This window comes from Ochotona princeps, chromosome 17 (genome assembly GCF_030435755.1).
Source record: "Ochotona princeps isolate mOchPri1 chromosome 17, mOchPri1.hap1, whole genome shotgun sequence".
In the NCBI taxonomy this organism is placed as follows: domain Eukaryota; kingdom Metazoa; phylum Chordata; class Mammalia; order Lagomorpha; family Ochotonidae; genus Ochotona; species Ochotona princeps.
This window is the reverse complement of record NC_080848.1, coordinates 16298794-16315634: the sequence shown is the minus strand read 5'-3', so window position 1 is coordinate 16315634 and position 16841 is coordinate 16298794. Positions and strand designations below refer to the sequence as shown.

Below are 16841 nucleotides of genomic sequence, written 5' to 3'. Positions count from 1 at the left end.
GGCTGTAGCAAAACAGAACTGGAGAACTACCCCAAACAAATGACAGCAAAAAAAAATCTTGTGAATGGAGCCAATGAACATTGAGGGGGTGCCATCATCCTCGGATCGGTGAAATTGGCAGCATTTCAGAACTATCCAAACCACTAGGACAGAGCCTTCAGAATATGTGCACACTGAGACTCCGGGTTGATAGGAGGTGGCAGTTCCTCATCCCGGTACTGGGATGTGTGGAAAGTGGTGAGTGGTTTCCCCCTTTGTTTATCCCCTTCCCCCAGGAACAACAAGCAGCAGCAATGAATTCACCCAATTTTCCCCTAAAACTCAATTCTTCCCACCCTGATCATCCATGTAATCATTATTAACAAAATAAAATTTATGGGCCTGGCGTGGTGGCCTGGCAGCTACAGTCCTCACCATGAAAGCACCAGGATCCCATATGGGCACCAGTTCTAATCCTGCCAGCTCCACTTCCCATCCAGCTCCCTGCTTGTGGCCTGGGAGGGCAGTCAAGGAGGGCCCAAAGCCTTGGGACCCTGCACCCGTTTGGGAGACGCGGAAGAGGTTCCTGGCTCCTGGCTTTGGATCAGCTCAGCTCCAGCAGTTGTGGTCACTTGGGGAGTGAATTATCGAATGGAAGATCTTCCTCTCTGACTCTCCTCTCTGTATATCTGCCTTTCCAATAAAAATAAATAAAATGTTTAAAGTGTAACTATAAATAAACACATAAAATTTATTTAAAAGAAAATTGCTCTTGCTCAAGTGTACCAAAACGGCCTGGTGCAGTAGCCTAGTGGCTGATATCCTCACCTTACACATGCTGGGAACCCATATGGATGCCAGTGTGTGTCCCAGCCACCCCACTTCCCATCCAGCTCCCTACTTGAGGCCTAGGAAAGCAGCTGAAAACAGCCCAAAGCCTTGGGACACTGCAGTTGCATGGGAGACATGGAAGAAGCTCCTGTCTCCTGGCTGCAGATCAGTTCAGCTCCAGCTGTTGCAGCCACCTGGGGAATCAGTGGATGGAAGATCTTTCTCTGTCTCTCCTTTCTATATAACTGATTTTCTAATAAAAATAAATAAATCTTAAAAAAAAAAAAAAAACAAAGGAGACATTACTATGGCACAGTGGCTTCAGCTGCTGCCTGTGGTGCCAGCATCCCTCGTGTGCACTAGTTTGAATTTCAGCTGCTCCACTTCCTCTACTGCTCCCTATCACACCTGGGAAAGCCACAGAGGACGGTCCATTGCTTCAGCCTCGGCACCCACGTCCGAGACCCCGGAGAAGCTCCCAGCTTCAGACTGGCCCAACTTCAGCTACTGTGCCCATCTTGGAAAGTCTCTATCTTTTTCTCTCTAGCTCTTTCAAACAAGCAAATCTTTTTTCAACACACACATACAAAAAGGTTAGGATCAACTCAAGGGCTGAGGAAGCTCCTGATCTACGGGGCCCTTGACTTTTCTTGTTTACTTAAGAACCAGTGTTGTGGTACAGGTTAAGCCTGTGACGCCAGCATCTCATATGGGTGTCAGAGCAATCCTGGCTGCTGTACTTTGCATCCAGCTCCTTGCTAATGTGCCTGGAAAGGAAGCAGAGGATGGCTCAAGCCTTGGACCTTTGCATCCACGTGGGAGATCCAGCTGGAGAGTTCCAGGCTCTGACTTCAGCCTGGCCCAGTCTTGGACAGTGTGGTCATTTGGGGAGTAAGTCAGCAGATGGAAGATCTCCGCCCCTCTTTTTGTCTATAACTGCCTTTCAAATAAATAAATGTCTTTCAAAAAGTGTCTGCTTAGGGGTTGGCGTGATAGCTCAATTGGTTCATCTTTCCCCTGCAAGCACCGGCAATTCATATGGGCACTGGTTCATATCCCAGCTCCTCCATTTCCCATCCAGTTACCTGCTTGTGACCTGGAAAAGCAGCAGATAGCCCAAAGCCTTGGGATCCTGCACCTGCGTGGGAGACCCAGAGGAGACTCCTGGATTCAAATCACCTCAGCTCCATCCACTGCAGCCATTTGGGGAATGAATCAGTGATGGAAGATCTTTGTTTCTCCTTTTCTCACTGAATCTGCCTCTCAAATAAAAATAAATGAATCTTAAAAAAAAAAATGTGTACTCCAGATAAACTTGAAATACCTCCATTTTACTGTAATCAAGACAACCTCAGGCATCAGCTGCTCCCTCATGCAAGAAACAGGACCAAAGTGTCCTAATTCAAGCCAATCAGTACACCTGGTAGAGAGGCTGATGGCTTCCCAAGCCAAGGCAAAGCTGAGGTCAGCTAAAATGTAAAACCCCTGCAATTTAGCCTTCTGGTTTCTAAAGAGGTCTTTGTGCTCTGGTGAGCAAATAGAATCAGAACTTTTACTTTAGTGTCTCAGATCTTACAGGAAAATGTAACTTTTGTTAAGAGAAACTGGCCAACATATTGAAGTCCATTTCTTTCTGCTCTAGGGATGCTAAAGCAAAGGACATGAACCATGGCCTCAGGTCCAGTGCAGCAACCGTGCCACCCAGCGTCTGAAACGCGCCTCTCCTCCCTGCTGCGGGGCTGTGACCATTTAGCAGCAGCCACAGCAAACACTTGAGCCAAAATGTAAAAAATGAAGACTCCACCTGTTTCTCACTGAAACAGCTCTGGAGATCCCTGAGGTCAGGGAGCTGACAGCCGTCCTTAACAAGACAGGAATGTGGTCAGCTACTATCCTTACACCCAGAGCAAATGGCCTCTATGAGGGAAGACACCAGCAAACAGAAGAGAGGGCGGCCACCTCCCTGCAACGCTTCCAACCCTTCATTCAGCCTCCATGCTGGAAAATCTACCTCCACCAAGCCTTCTGTGGCAGAATGCCAAATAGTAAGTATTTAATTCATTTGTTTTCCTTTTTATTTGTGCATGAGAGTGCCCCAGAGCAAACATGTTCTATCAAGTCTGAAAGAATTCTATGTAAATAAATGTAGCATACAACTCTTGTAAGAGCGCACTTTTTTTTTTAGTAGTTGAATTTACAGTTGCATTTTTCTAAGTGGTAGATAAACTGGCTGGACATGCTACAATCAATGACATCTTAAGTTCCAGGAAAAAAGGCATTTAGCAGATGCCAACACTCTGATTTCAGTATACCGCTAACAAATACTGTAAGTTGTACAGTGTACTCACTTTGTACAGTAATAAAAGTACAACTCTGTGATCTTTTTTCTTTTAAAGAGGCATGCAGAAAGAGGGAGGGAAGAGCTCTCATCAGCTGGTTCACTTCCTCCAATGTCTGGACTGCCCAGGGTTGGGCCAAGCTGAAGCCGGGAAATCAGAAATTCAATTCAGGTCTGCTGTGTGAAAGGCAGGAATGAATCCTACTGCACGAGCTGTCACTACCTGATTCCTGGGGTCTGCATTAGCAGGAAGGATAACCATGCTCAGGCACTCCCACACGGGACACAGGTGTCCAATGCTGGCCAAATGTCTGCTCCTAAAGCTGTGATTTTTTCTTTAAGAACACAAGACCACAGTTCCTATTCACAGCACACAAAGAATCACTCCACTTTCCAAGTAAATCTTTACAATTACACTGTTAGGAGGAGTTTACCACATCTCTCAACACCAGGAAACAGTTAAGGACAAGAAAATTCAACAAGAAGAGCGATTTGGGCCTCTATTCCCCCACCTTTTCTGATACCCCAGGGGGTGCCTGAGCTCTGTGGAACACCTCTTCTTGCAACAGATCAGAAACTTGACTGTGACCCTGGGCTACCCTTGGACGGGAGCAGCCACGACTAGGAACTAGCAACTTCCGCTTCTAACTTGGGCAGAAGAAAGTAATCTCAGGCTACTTCTGATTTCTAATCTCATGAACGAATTCCTCATCGCTTCAAAGCACCGGGCTTGGTTTCACCACAGGGAGCGAGAGAACAAGACGGCAGGGGGCCCTGGTAGTCCACCAAAAGGATCAAATTAACCTGCAACGGATGCGGAAAGGCCTCCAAGCTTCTAGAAACCGCTCCACCGGATGGGCTGCGGGGACAGAACAGGTGTGACTATCCACAACTGTGTTCCAAACCCCACTCCCAGCACTCTGCCAGAACCCAGAGTGTTCTAGAAAACCACTCACTCAGCAGCTCCTGGGCTGGTCGGGGCTGGCAATCGCCAGGCACTGCGGCTGCCCAGCAGTGCTAACGGCGTCCAAGCAGCTGCCCCCACCTCTCCTCCTCGCTGTCCCAGGAGGAGTGAAGCCCTCAGACCAGGAAGGGGGGAAGGGGAGAGCAGTCAGACAGACGCAGACCTCCCCCCCTCCCCGCCAGTCCCTCACTCTGCCTGCCGGGGGTGGGGGGAAAGCAGGGGACGACCAGGTCAATCCAGGCCTCCCACGAGCCCCTCGAGCCCAGCGTGGACGAGGGATCTGAGCTCCTGCAGGAGAAGCAGAGAGGAGAACAAGGGCTTGGCAGACAGCGAAGTGCGGACAGGCAACAATGTCCAGAGGCGGACCCAGGCATGCGGGAGTCGAGGGGCGAGTTAAGGAAGTCGTCATCGCTGCCTCTCCCACCCGGCCGGACCTCGGCGATGCCCCCTCGGAGACCCCGTCCTGGCCGTAAGGAGCGGAGCGGAGGGAAAGAGGCCAGGCCGATGCCCGGAGCCCCCTTCGTGGGGATCCACCCGGACTGGATCGTAGATGGAGAGCGGGGTATTGTCTCGGCAGCCAGAGGCTGCATGGCGGCAGGGACGGCTTTCCGTGAACCGCAGGGGCTGAGGCTCGCTGCCCCCTCCATGACCTCGCCATCCAGCTCACCTCTTGGCTTCCTCGTCGTCCAGCAGCTCCGGCTCGGTCGCCGCCATTACCACATCGCACTCAGCGGCAGCCGCCATCTTACCGCCGGGACCAGAGAGCCGGGTGGGAGACCGGCGGTGAAGAGCACTTCCGGTCGGAGCATAGAGCGGCTCCGCGGAGCTGCGCCCAGAGGGGCTCCCTCGGGCCCGTCTACCAACGAGAGGCTCCGCCGGGGGCCAGAGCGGCCTCCCGCTCCCGGAGGTCCACGGTGGTCTCCGCGCCGGGGCCGGGGCCCAGGGACGGTTTCTGTGCGTAGGGGGCGCCACTTTGCCCTTCTGTAGGAAAGGCGGGAGGGGAAAGATGGAAGGCAGGAGGGTGTCGTCTCTCTAGGCCTCGACTCGCCTCAGTCGTCCGAGAGCCTCGTTGCCATAGCAACCGCCAAGTCCTAGCGCGTCTAGGCGTGCGGCTCGGGGAGGCGACGGAGTTGAGCGACGGGGGACCCTGGAAGGGGCGCCCGCCCGCCACTACCTTCAAGTGTGTCGCCGCCTCTTCTCGGGAAGGGCAATACACTGTGAGCCCAGTTTTCTCAGCTTTCCTGGGTCCCTGGAGGCCCTGCCCAGCCAAGCCAGGGAACGCAGGGCGTCTTCACCCCGCGCCTTTCATCCCTCGCGGATCTCCAAGCGCCGACTGGTTCATCACCCTCATGACGCGGGGCCCCCCCTTTTATGAGGCCGCTTTCAAGTCAGCCGCCGGGGAGTGCCATCTCAGCAGGAAGCCTTAGGGAAGCTGACGAGGCACCCCAGACCCTGCCCTGGAGTTTATATGGCAGCTCCCGGGGTGAGGTCTGTGGCCCCCACAAGGCTCCATCTCATAAACGCTGCTGCTCGGCGCGCCGGGCTTGCCCAGGGCCGGCTGTACGGGACCGCAGAGCGATCACACGGCCGCAGCCTCATCGTCCTGCTCTGCACCCAAACTCATGCTACAGTGTTGTTGGAGCTTGAGATTAAGGCTACGATGAAAGGCTAAGAGGACTTAAAAAAAAAAAAAAAGCTCGGTGGATTCTTCCCTCAGAAATTAAAAGCTTGGAACTGGTTGCTGACAGAAGTTTTGTTTGCAATGAGACCAGGAGAACGTAGAAAGAAGAGGGGAGGGGAAAGCCAAGAGATGGGGTGCCTCTTGAAAGGAGAGACACCAAAGGGGTCTTTGGAAGGGTCTTGGGATTGTAAGTGTTAAAGGTTCCCCATTGGTGGTCTCTTAACCAGTTAGGAAATTGCTGGGCAATTCTTGTGCCACTCGCCTGAGGATGTGGCCAAGATTTCAGTGGGTTTGGACAGTCTTCGACACCCCCTCCCCATCTTGGAATCCCACACCCACTTCTGTAGGGATAAAGGGCAAAGACAGCTTCTGCTTCCTGCTAAAATGGGGCGTCATTTGGGTAGAAGGGCCCCATGGAGGTGTGGGATTCACAGTCTGGGTCGTCCAAGTTGCTGTGATAGAAGTTGATCATCGCACAAATTTTCACGTTAAGGCCCATCTGGAGTTTGAAGGCCCATAATCGGGGGAAAGAACACAAAGCAACTGATAATACAGGGTTCAAATATAGCAGGCTTTTGCATACCATTCCCACTAAACACTTCTTCAAGAAACTAGGTCATCTGCTCTGGGTAGCCGATGTTGCTCTCAGGTGTGAGTGATCTGTAATTCCTACCCATGGAGACAGTGTTTTGGTTGCTAACTTTATTTGGCAGGTGCCTTTTTGAAAAGCAACTTCAGATCCTCCAGTGAATTGCAGGTTGGATCTGGAGAATCTGGTTGACTGGAGGTGCTGATCTCAGACCGTACAGTCAGTATCTGCCTCAGAGAGGGGAAAACAATGTTGAACACCAGTGGCTAAGGCTACGCCTACATAACCTTTGCCAATAAAGTGGCAGGTGTCTCAGAAATAACAAGAGTGGTGGGAGTACAGATCTCCAAAAGTAAAAGCCAGTGGTTGGGTGAAATGTCGTTCGAGAAGCTGGCCAGAGATGCCTTATACAGTTACTTTTTGAGAGGATCTAGGCACAAGAGAAAAAGACAATGCAGATAATTGGGCACCTGTGTTTAATGAGAAATTGACTTTCTGAGGTCCCACCATCAGGGAGACCCGAGTCTCTTCAGTTTGCACCCAGGTGTTGGGAGCCTGGGTTGGAGACCCCAGGACCCATCACTGGGGGTCCTGGTCAGCAGACCCTGGCTCCTTCAAGCTGGGGGCATTTCAGTTTCCAATGATTTTCCTTGAAGATGGGACTTTCTCTAAGAGGAGTCTTCTGGTCTTTGGTTTAAGGGCACTCCCTCCCAAAGTGGCCTGGCTTCCCACAGCTGTAGCAAGACCATGTTGTTTTTTTGTTTTCTTGAAGTGGACACATTCATAGCAGCCAACATTTCGCTATGGTGCCTGTTTTTCCACCTTTCCTTCTCTAAGTCTCGATTACAGAACACGGTATTGGCTGCCTGGATCAACTGGTCGAAGGAGGACTTACCAGAGTCTGCCCTAAGCATAGAGCTTCTCCAGATATCCAGGGCTGACTGTACAAGGGATTTGTCCTTCAGGATTGCTCCACCCTCCACTGTGTGGGGCCCAAGTTAGTGAACTTTACAGTTGGCTCCCTTGAGGTGTTCTAGAAAGGTCACTGGTGGCTCAGTCTCTCCCTAACGAACAGTGGTGAGTTGGGTACCTACCAAGTTCTTCTACCCTCACCACTGGCTGAGGAAACAATCCAGGATAAGACTTGGAAGCATTTTCCTCTGAGGCATTGGGATAAGGAGGGCAGGGCTGCTCTGGGGGGAGTTGAGCAGGGATGAGGTCCCTGTGAGGGAGGAGCAGCAGGAAGGAGCCTTCAAAGAGGAGGAGCTTTTTTTTAATCTACTTGCAAATTACCCTTATCTTTTTTAAAGATTTACTTAATTTTTTTGCAAAGTCAAATATACAGAGAGGAGAACAGACAGAGAGGAAGATCTTCTATCCAATAATTCACTCCCCAAGTGACTGCAACGGCCAGAGCTGCGCTGATCCAAAGCCAAGAGCCAGGAGTTTCCTCCAGGTCTCCCACGCAGGTGCAGGGTCCCAAGGCTTTGGGCCATCCTCAACTGCTTTCCCAGGCCACAAGCAGGGAGCTGGATGGGAAGTGGAGCTGCTGGGATTGGAACCGGCACCCATATGGGATCCTGGCGCATTCAAGGTGAGGATTTTAGCTGCTAGGCCACGCTGCCGGGCCCTGCCCTTATCTTTTGAATCAGAAGGTGCCAACACTTCCAGATGCCTGAACTGTGGCTGGTTTTGTTTTTCTGTTTTTTGTTTTTGTTTTTGTTTGCTTTTTTAATTCTGCTGTCCTTGAGGTAGTCTCTGAGAAAGAAAAACATCTGGACATAAAGAACTTCTACACAGTTTCCCAGTGCCTACAATAGGTCCAATTGTAAGATGGTGTCAGAAGTAAGGTTCCCTGTGGAGGGCCAGGTTTCAGCATCAGTGAGAGAGTGTTTGGGCCAGACCTTAGTGTCTAGGGATACATTGTCAGAACAGCAGGTGCTGGGAATGATCAGTTCCTATTTCCTGCACCACGCTACATCTGGGACTCTGCCTGCTCAAATATATCCTGGTTTTGCTAACTTTGCTCAAGATTTGGGGGTCAAAGAAGTCCCAGTTTTTAAGGGTACAACCAAGAAGGGTTGGGAGTCCACTCACAACAACCAAGTAGAGAGAGAGACTTGCCGTCTTCTCCCTTGTCTAGCCTGTGCCCGAAGTTTGTGTCAGAACTGGGAGGCAAGCCCAGTCTGACCCCTGTGTGTAGTCATCGCAGGAGTGGCCCTGCTGTCCACCAGGACAGGACCCCAGGATCACCCCTGCCTTGCCCCACCTGCCCCTGACCATTGTTTCATCCCACATGAAGGCTCCGGAACACTTGGTAACAACAAAGGATGACTGCCCCTGGGATTTTTGTCTCCACCTCATCAATATGAGTGGAAAAGGCCCACAGATTTTTGTGTGATTTTTTTTAAAGATTGATTTTTATTGGAAAGTTCAAATTACGAGAGAAGGAAAGACAGAAAGATCTTCCATCCACTGGTTCATGCCCCAACTGGCTGCAACAGCCAGAGTTGAGCCAATCCAAAGCCAGGAGCCAGGAGCCTCTTCTGGGTCTCCCAAGATTGGAGCCAGTGCCCATATGGGATCCCAGTGCCTGCAAGGCGAGGACTTTAGCTGCAAGGCTACCATGCCAGGCCCTTATTGGAGCTTCTAATAGACAGGTTCCTACAGCACAGCTCCAAATGCATCCCTCCCATTCCTATGGTTGCTCAGGTCTCAGAGGCTGGAAGCCACGTGGGTGGTAAAACTGAGCTGGTAGTGAGTAAAGGGACTGTTTTTTTCTCAACTCCTCTGGGGAGTGTAGAGGGTCCACACGAGTCACTTTAAGGGATCAAACCCAAGCGACACACTCTTGGGGGTGCACAGGAGTCTCACCCCTCCTCCACTGAGAGGTGAGCCAGAAGCTCAGCACTTGGGTCCCCTGCCGGTCGCCATTCGGGATCCACCTGGGGAGTTTCAAATCCCACACAAGAGTGGCTTCTGCCAGAGACTGTCAGTCTTCCTCCAGGTTTCCTCTGAGCATGTGTACCCACGGCCTTGCTCCCAAAAGGAAAATGAAGGTGATAGGAAAGGGCAAATAGGTAGTTGGGGATTAGGGCCTCTGATGGCCTAAACAGCCGCCCTTCCTAACATCGCCCCTCCTAATACAATCCCTCTGGAGATCCGACCATAGTTAGGCTGTGACTGGTTGTGGGGGCCTCCCGTGTTTGTGCAGAGTCATGGGGTGTCAAGGATCACCTCCACAGGTGCAGTCCCACTTGAGGGAAACCATGCCAACCTTGTGAAGTCTTCTCTAGGTTGATTCAGCTGTGGATCCAATCTAAATCTTTTTTTTACACTCTGCCCCAGAGGACCAGGGAAATTATGTTACCAGAAAAGTTCTATGGGTTCTTTCTTCAGCTTAAGATAGAAATAAAAAGCCAGGAGTTGGTTGCAGACAGAGAAGTTTATTTGCAAAGTGACCAGATGGGAGAGCACTGGGAGATGGGGTGCCTCTTGAAAGGAGATAGGGGAGACACTAAAGGGGTCTTTGCAAAGGTCTAGGGATTTTAAGCGTTCCCTGACCCCCTCCTTGTTGGGCAGGAACCTCCAGGTAAAAGGTTCCCCATTGGTGGTCTCTTAACCAGTTAGGAAATGGCTGAGTAATTCTTGTGCTTGAAGATTGGCCTCCATTTCAGTAGGCTCTCTTAAGTCTCAGGTCCGGGCTGGTGCTGTGGTTCAAAAAGCTACTCCTCCCTCATAGAGTACTGGCATCCCATATGGTCACCAGTTCTAGTCCTGCCTGCCTCACTTCCCATCCAGCTCCCTACTTGTGGCCTGGGAAAGCAAAGGAAGATGGCTTAAAGCCTTGGGACCCTGCAGCCATGTGGGAGACCCAGAAGAAGCTCCTGGCTCCTGGCTTCAGATCGGCTCAGCTCCAGCCATTGCAGCTACTTGTACAAGACTTTATCTCTTGTCTCTATAAATCTGCCTTTATTTTTGTTGGAAAGGCGGATATACATAGAGGAGAGAAAGAGAGGAAGATCTTCTGTCCGATGGTTTACTCCCCAAGTGAGTGCAATGGCTGGAGCTGAGCAAATCCGAAGCCAGGAGCCAGGAGCTCCTCCGGGTCTCCCACACGGGTGCAGGGTCCCAAGGCTTTGGGCCGTCCTCAACTGCTGTCCCAGGCCACAAGCAGGGAGCTGGATGGGAAGCAGGGCCACTGGATTAGAACCGGCGACCAAATGGGATCCCCGGAGTACAAGGTTAGGACTTTAACCACTACACTATTGCGCCGGGCCCAATTTCAAATAAATCTTTTTTTTAAAAAAAAAGATTTATTCATTTTATTACAGCCAGATACACACAGAGGAGACACAGAAAGGAAGATCTTCCGTCCGATGATTCACTCCCCAAGTGGCTGCAATGGCCAGTGCTGCACCGATCCAAAGCCGGGAACCTGGAACCTCTTCCGGGTCTCCCACGCGGGTGCAGTGTCCCAATGCATTGGGCCGTCCTCAACTGCTTTCCCAGGCCACAAGCAGGGAGCTGGATGGGAAGTGGAGCTGCCGGGATTAGAACCGGCACCCATATGGGATCCCGGGGCTTTCAAGGCGAGGACTTTAGCTGCTAGGCCACGCTGCCGGGCCCTCAAATAAAACTTAAAAAAAAAAAATCTGTCCCTTCCTCCAGGAAAGCAGTATGTGCCAAAGGAAGTCCCACCCAGCTTGGTATCTGCCTTTCTAAGCCAGTGCCTGTGGGGATCACTGCGTGGGGAAGGAATGGGAGATGTTTGGTGGGCAGGAAGGGAGCTCTTCCCCAAAATGCACGCATGGGCTTCACTGGGGGTGGCTGGGCCTGTCCTGGTGGCTGCCAGTCTGCCGTCCAGCAGTCCAAGCATCTTAGCAGCTTTTGCACTCCATGCTGCCTGTCTCAGCATCAGCCCAGCAATGCCACAGCTTTCACTCCACCCGCTGATAGCTGTCCCCTCCTGCTGTCACTGCCCCAAGCCCTGTAGACTCAACCACTTCCTGGATAGCTCTTGGTTGCTTCCTGGGTCCACAGAGATTTCTTTGCATTGATTTATTTATTTTTAAGAGAGTTCCCATCCTCTGGTTCACATCCAATACCCCATAGCAGTTGGGGTGAAGGACAGGGTCAAGAGCTTGGGTCTCCCCTCACCCGTGGGTGGCAGGAACTGAATGTGCGTGAGTCATGGCTGCTGCTTCCTCCCAAGGTTCTAACCTGGTCACTGCACTCCACAGCTGCTGCCAGAGATGGAGTCCCAGCATTTAGCTGTGGGATGCTGGCGTCTGAACCAGCAGGCTAAACCTGCTCTTAGCATGCCTTCCTTAATACAAAAACAAAGAGAGCAGGTCAGTGTATGGGCATAGTACCTACAATGGCATCCTGTCTCAGACCCACCCCCTAGGGCCTCTGTCTCCTGGGCATGTTTCTACCATCAGTATTGAACTGCAGAACTTGCACTTCCAAAAAAACCAAAAACCAAAAAACTGGCTTCCGCTACACCTCCTCTCCTCAGACCCTGCAAATATCAGCACAGGTATGCATTCTTCCAGAAATTTCTCCTGTGTCCATGGCACCTGTGGAAATGGTACTCACCATGCAGGACTCCAGCTATTGCTCTAGACAGTCAACCCGGGCAGGCACTGCGTCTCAATGCAGGGGCTTTTCCCAGCACGCGGCCCTGTCCATGGCACACAGCAGATACATTTGAAAACGTTTGACGGAGGCAAGAATAGTGGAAGTCCTGGCAGCGAAAGATCACTGCGAGGGGACCTCAGAAGGTGCTACACAGCACCCTACAAGCCTGGAGGCTTGGGCTCTGGCCGCCACCCTCCCGCCGGCCTAGCGGGGTCGCTGTGGGGAGCAGCCGGCGCAGGGCGGAAGCCGAGGGCTGTGCGCGGGCGCGGCGGGGCGGGACCTGACGGAGCGGAGGTCTGCCGGGAGGTGGAGGAGAAAGGTTGGCGGCGGCGAGTGCTGGGCTGTATGCGTCCTTGAGGGGACCCGGCCGGGCATGTCTCGAGGGTCCCGGGAGGGACGGGGCTGGGAGGCGGCTCGGCCGACGCCGGGGTCGGGGAGGCGCAGGTGTCTGTCCCTGGGGCCTCCCATCCCGAGCGGTCGGGTCTGGATTGTGGGGTTCACTATCTGGGGAGGGGGAGGCGTTGACAGGAGCTTCTCCTGTCTGGGAGGCCGCGTCTGGGAGTAGTTTTTGTACCTGTTCTCGGAGAGGGGGGCATCTGGAGCGGATGTCACGGTTGGTTTTCGGCAAGATGTGCGTCTGGGGACTCTCAGAAGGGGTTCCTGGATCGGTTGATCTGAAGCCTTTTCCCCTGGAAGCCCGTCCCGCTTGTGTATGGCTTCTGAGACAAGCAGAGACTCAGAGACTGGAACTCCAGCCAGGTCTCCCTGAAGGTGGCAGGGACACAAGTATTTAAGCCGTCATCTGCTGTCCCCAGCATGTGCATTAGCAGGAAGGGGAAATTCAGGACTGTAACTGGCACTCCACTGTGAGATGCAGGCATCCCCAGTGACAGGGGTTTAAAAATGTAATTACTGAAAGATTTATTTATCTGAAAGAAGGGTTACCGAGAGAGACCCATCCAATAGTTTACCCCCCGAATGGCTGCAGTGGCCTGAGCCAGGCACCTGACATTCCTTCACGTCCCCTTTGTGGGTGACAGGGACCTATGTACTCGGGCCATCTTGTGCTGCTTTCCCACACACATCCGCAGAGAGCTAGATTGCCAGTGAAGCAGCTGGGATTTGAACCACTGGTGTTGCAGGCAGTGGCATAATTCCATTCAGCGACTGTGGCTGTCCCTCAGCTTTCTGCCTCTTTGTTAGTTGTCACTCAGCTTAGCTCTGAGCTTCCCTAGGGACTAGAGGGAACGGAATGCTGTCCACATGAGTCACACAAGAAGGCAAATTAGCATCCGGCTTTGCTCCCTGTCCCCCAAAGGAGCAGGTGGCTTTAGGCAGCTGCAGTCTGAATACTATGTCTGCCGGTTTCCTCATGGGGTCCCTGTCGGTGAGGCAGCTACCCTGAGCTGCCATATTGTGTACACAGAGAGGCCAGGTGCATGCTTGCCCCAAGCCAATGGCTTTCCTGTTCCCCTGTGGGGAGCTGGTAGCTCAGCGTCCTGGAGTGGGCAGGGTGGGGGTGGGAGGGATGGGATGGGGAGGAGGGGTGGTACTGCGTCGCTGAGGCCGCTTTTCAGCTCACCTTGGCACTCTCCAGCCTGGAAAATCATCCCTGGGTGTTGACCTTGCCTTCCCTCCCCTCACCCAGTGCTCCCCCGTCCCTCAGGATCACAGGCTGAGCCATGGGGAAGAGCTGCAAGGTGGTGGTGTGCGGCCAGGCGTCTGTGGGCAAGACTTCCATCCTGGAGCAGCTTCTGTATGGGAACCACGTGGTAGGTGAGTGTGCTGGGAGAAGGACGCAGGGGCTGAAGGCCGCTCCTGTTAGAGCTTTTAGACCCGGGTGAAACTGACAGAACCCCCAGTCTGATAACCCATGCTGGGGAGGAGAAGCTCCCATGGCAGTCTCTGGCTTGACACAGCGGAGCACAGTGTCTGCTCCCTCAGAAGATCCCAGTCGTGCCAGGTGTGTGCATGGACGTACACACACACACACACACACACACACTTGCACACAGTCCCTGCCACCTCTCTCCTGCGCGTGTCCTGGCGCACACGTCCTGTCTGCCTCCCCAGCACCTCCAGCCGGCTTCCTCCTTACATCACAGGCTCTGAGATGATCGAGACGCAGGAAGACATCTACGTGGGCTCCATCGAGACAGACCGAGGGGTGCGGGAGCAGGTGCGTTTCTACGACACGCGGGGGCTCCGGGATGGGGCCGAGCTGCCCCGGCACTGCTTCTCCTGCACGGATGGCTACGTCCTGGTCTACAGCACTGATAGCCGGGAGTCCTTCCAGCGGGTGGAGCTGCTCAAGAAGGAGATTGACAAGTCCAAGGACAAGAAGGAGGTGCAGGCGCAGGGCCCCCAATGGTGGGCGCGGGGCTGGTGGGGCAGGCTGTGCTGGGCTCTGTGTTTAACTTACTCACCAGGAGGAGGGAGTCAGGTGCTGGAAGGCTTTTCCAAAGGTTGCCAGATGTTGACCCAGCTCAACCAAGGAGGCCCTTTATCTGTAGGCTGACACCCTGACCCTGACAGGGTGAAGCCATCCTGGTGTGTTCTTGAAGGCTCCAGGCCCTTAGCTGGGAAGGCTCTCCTGGACCCTCAGGTCCGAGCCTCTGTCCTGCTCTTTGGCCGCTGACCCCTGGCTGAGGCCCATGGTGCACTCATGGTCCGCCCTCCCCCTGGCTCCTCCAGGTCACCATCGTGGTCCTCGGCAACAAGTGTGACCTGCAGGAGCAGCGGCGTGTGGACCCGGACGTAGCACAGCACTGGGCCAGGTCGGAGAAGGTGAAGCTGTGGGAGGTGTCAGTGGCCGACCGCCGCTCGCTCCTCGAGCCCTTCATCTACTTGGCCAGCAAGATGACCCAGCCCCAGAGCAAGTCCGCCTTCCCCCTCAGCCGCAAGAACAAGGGCAGCGGCTCGTTGGATGGCTGAAGAGCCAAGTCTTCACCCTCCTCACCCCAGTGGTCCCAGGCATGTTGGCGGCTGGGGAGGACATGGGCAGGCAAGCTGTGCTCCTGCCCATCAGCAGAGGGCGCTCTCCCCTGAGCCAGGCAGCCCCTGCCAGTACTGGCCACTGGGACTCTCCCTCTTAGCTCCAGGAAACGCCCCTGCCCCTCTGCTCCCAGCCGGCCACTTCCCCTCCCAGCTGTTACCCGTGTGAGCAATTGTGGGGCTATGTCCCTCCCATTTGTTTTCTCTGGGCAGGAAGCAAAGCTGCCTTGAAGAGGGGCCCGGTTGAGGGTCTGGTCCCTGTTACAGGGGTCCAGCTCCTGGGCTACCTGCCTGTAATATACACTTGGGGCACGCCAGTGTGTGCCTCAAAGGATGGCCTATCCAGGTATTGTGAGTGTAGCTGTGCATGTGTGTGCTTGTGTGTGCATGTTGGACTTAGAGGTGCCTCCACACACTTGACCCTGGCCCTTCTTGGGCTGGAAGAAGCTGAGAGCATCTTCCTGCATGGACTTTACTCCCAGCTGCCCCAGCAGTTCACTTCCTCTTCCTGCTTGGTTGGGGTGGAGTGGAGTGAGCACAGGGCAGAGACCCAGCCAGGCCCTCCCCGTCTCTGGGCTTCCATTGCTTCAACATTAAGGTGACAGGAGTAGCTCTCAGTTTCCTAGACCCTTTCCTCTCGGATTTTCTTAATGCCATGGCCTGCGGCCTCCTGGGCCTGCTCCTCTTGCTGCTTCCTCTCAAGGTGCTACGCCCAGGAGCCCTGGAGGCTGGGACGCGGCCCTGGCGCTGACCACCAGGGGGGCAGGAGAGCGCTGCCACAGTGATGCCCGGAGCCCCGTCCGCCCTCCCAGGGTGGCCCTGTATCAGCAGCCTGTATTGATATGCCTGCTGCTGTGCTGAAGGCTGGATAAGGCGCTTCTCCAGCCCACCTTACCTCACACGCCTGAACAGAATAGGGTGAACCAGTAACCGTTAAGTGTGGAACACTCTGGGAAGGTGTCACAGCGTGTCCTCTCCCCAGCTGCCATGCCTCCCCATGCTTCTAAGTGCACACCTGCTGAAAGTGAGACACTGCAACCCTGTCCACCCCCAGGACACACCCCTTCCCAGAGCAGGGTAGGGCGAGGAGAGGTAGGACACCCTCAGGCTGGGCTTCTGGTTCATTTATTGATGCATTGGACACAATAAAACCACAACTGCTGTTATCAAAACATTTTATCCCCTCCCCCCTTCCTCTTTCTCTTACTGGCAATGTCTTTGCACAAAAGAGAGATACTGGTGGATACTGGCAGTGTCCCATACCGTGTGGGTGACAGAGGCTGGGCTGGGGAGGGGTTGGGTGCGTGACACCTTGACGGCCCAGAAGTGTTCTTGGGTGTGTGGGGGGGGCCAAATCCCACACTGGTGCACAGGGCTGGCTGGGCGGACAGAAGCTGGGTTGGGTACAGGGACCAGCTTCGGGGGAGCCTTAGGGGCTTGCTCTGGGAGGATTGGGTGTTAACAGTCCTTAATCTGAGGGACTTGGCACAGGCCACAGAGGGAGAGCGTGGAAGGACTGGGTCACAACCTTTGTTAATAACAAATTGGGTCCCCGGGGTGAAGGGGGCGGGGTTCTGAGGCACACGAAGCTTCATCTGCTGCCTGCGACATGAGAGATGATTCCATTCTCTGCTAATACACCTGGGAATGCAGCTGAAGGTGGCCATGGACTTGGGCCTCGGCTACCCATGTGGGAAACAGATGCTGTTCTGGGCTCCTGGCTTCAGCCTGGTCCAACCCCTGACTTTGTGGCAATTTGGAGAGTGAGCCAGTGGGCAGGTCTTTGTCTCTGCTTCCTCCTACCCCTCCCCCATCCTGAACA

At 53.8% G+C, this 16841-nt stretch overlaps 2 protein-coding genes across 5 annotated transcripts in view; one reads left to right on the top strand and one right to left on the bottom strand.

Moving 5' to 3' along the window:
* The window catches only part of DNAJC7 (DnaJ heat shock protein family (Hsp40) member C7), a 32553-nt gene extending 26871 nt beyond the window's left edge, over positions 1 to 5682 (bottom strand). Inside the window, exons 1-2 of one of the 2 annotated variants that reach the window (XM_058676017.1) lie at positions 5287 to 5682; positions 4780 to 5093 (exon numbers count right to left, since the gene is read on the bottom strand). In XM_058676017.1, coding sequence (XP_058532000.1) covers positions 4780 to 4856 — 77 coding nt within the window. In that variant the 5' untranslated portion in view covers positions 4857 to 5093; positions 5287 to 5682. Of the gene's footprint in view, positions 1 to 4779; positions 5220 to 5286 lie in introns of those variants that run through there. The other variant, XM_004599099.3, reaches the window with a different exon arrangement.
* NKIRAS2 (NFKB inhibitor interacting Ras like 2) lies at positions 5305 to 15784 on the top strand. 3 transcript variants are annotated; one of them, XM_058676021.1, is made up of 4 exons: positions 5305 to 5329; positions 13692 to 13801; positions 14131 to 14372; positions 14720 to 15784. In XM_058676021.1, the coding sequence occupies exons 2-4, from the start codon at positions 13708 to 13710 to the stop codon at positions 14957 to 14959; spliced, it is 576 nt and encodes a 191-aa protein (XP_058532004.1). In that variant the 5' UTR covers positions 5305 to 5329; positions 13692 to 13707; the 3' UTR covers positions 14960 to 15784. The 3 variants fall into 3 exon arrangements, with proteins under 3 accessions (XP_058532004.1, XP_058532003.1, XP_004599158.1); XM_058676020.1 differs by lacking the exon at positions 5305 to 5329 and adding an exon at positions 12346 to 12469; XM_004599101.2 differs by lacking the exon at positions 5305 to 5329 and having other exon boundaries at positions 13567 to 13801.
* Positions 15785 to 16841: the final 1057 nt, after the last annotated feature.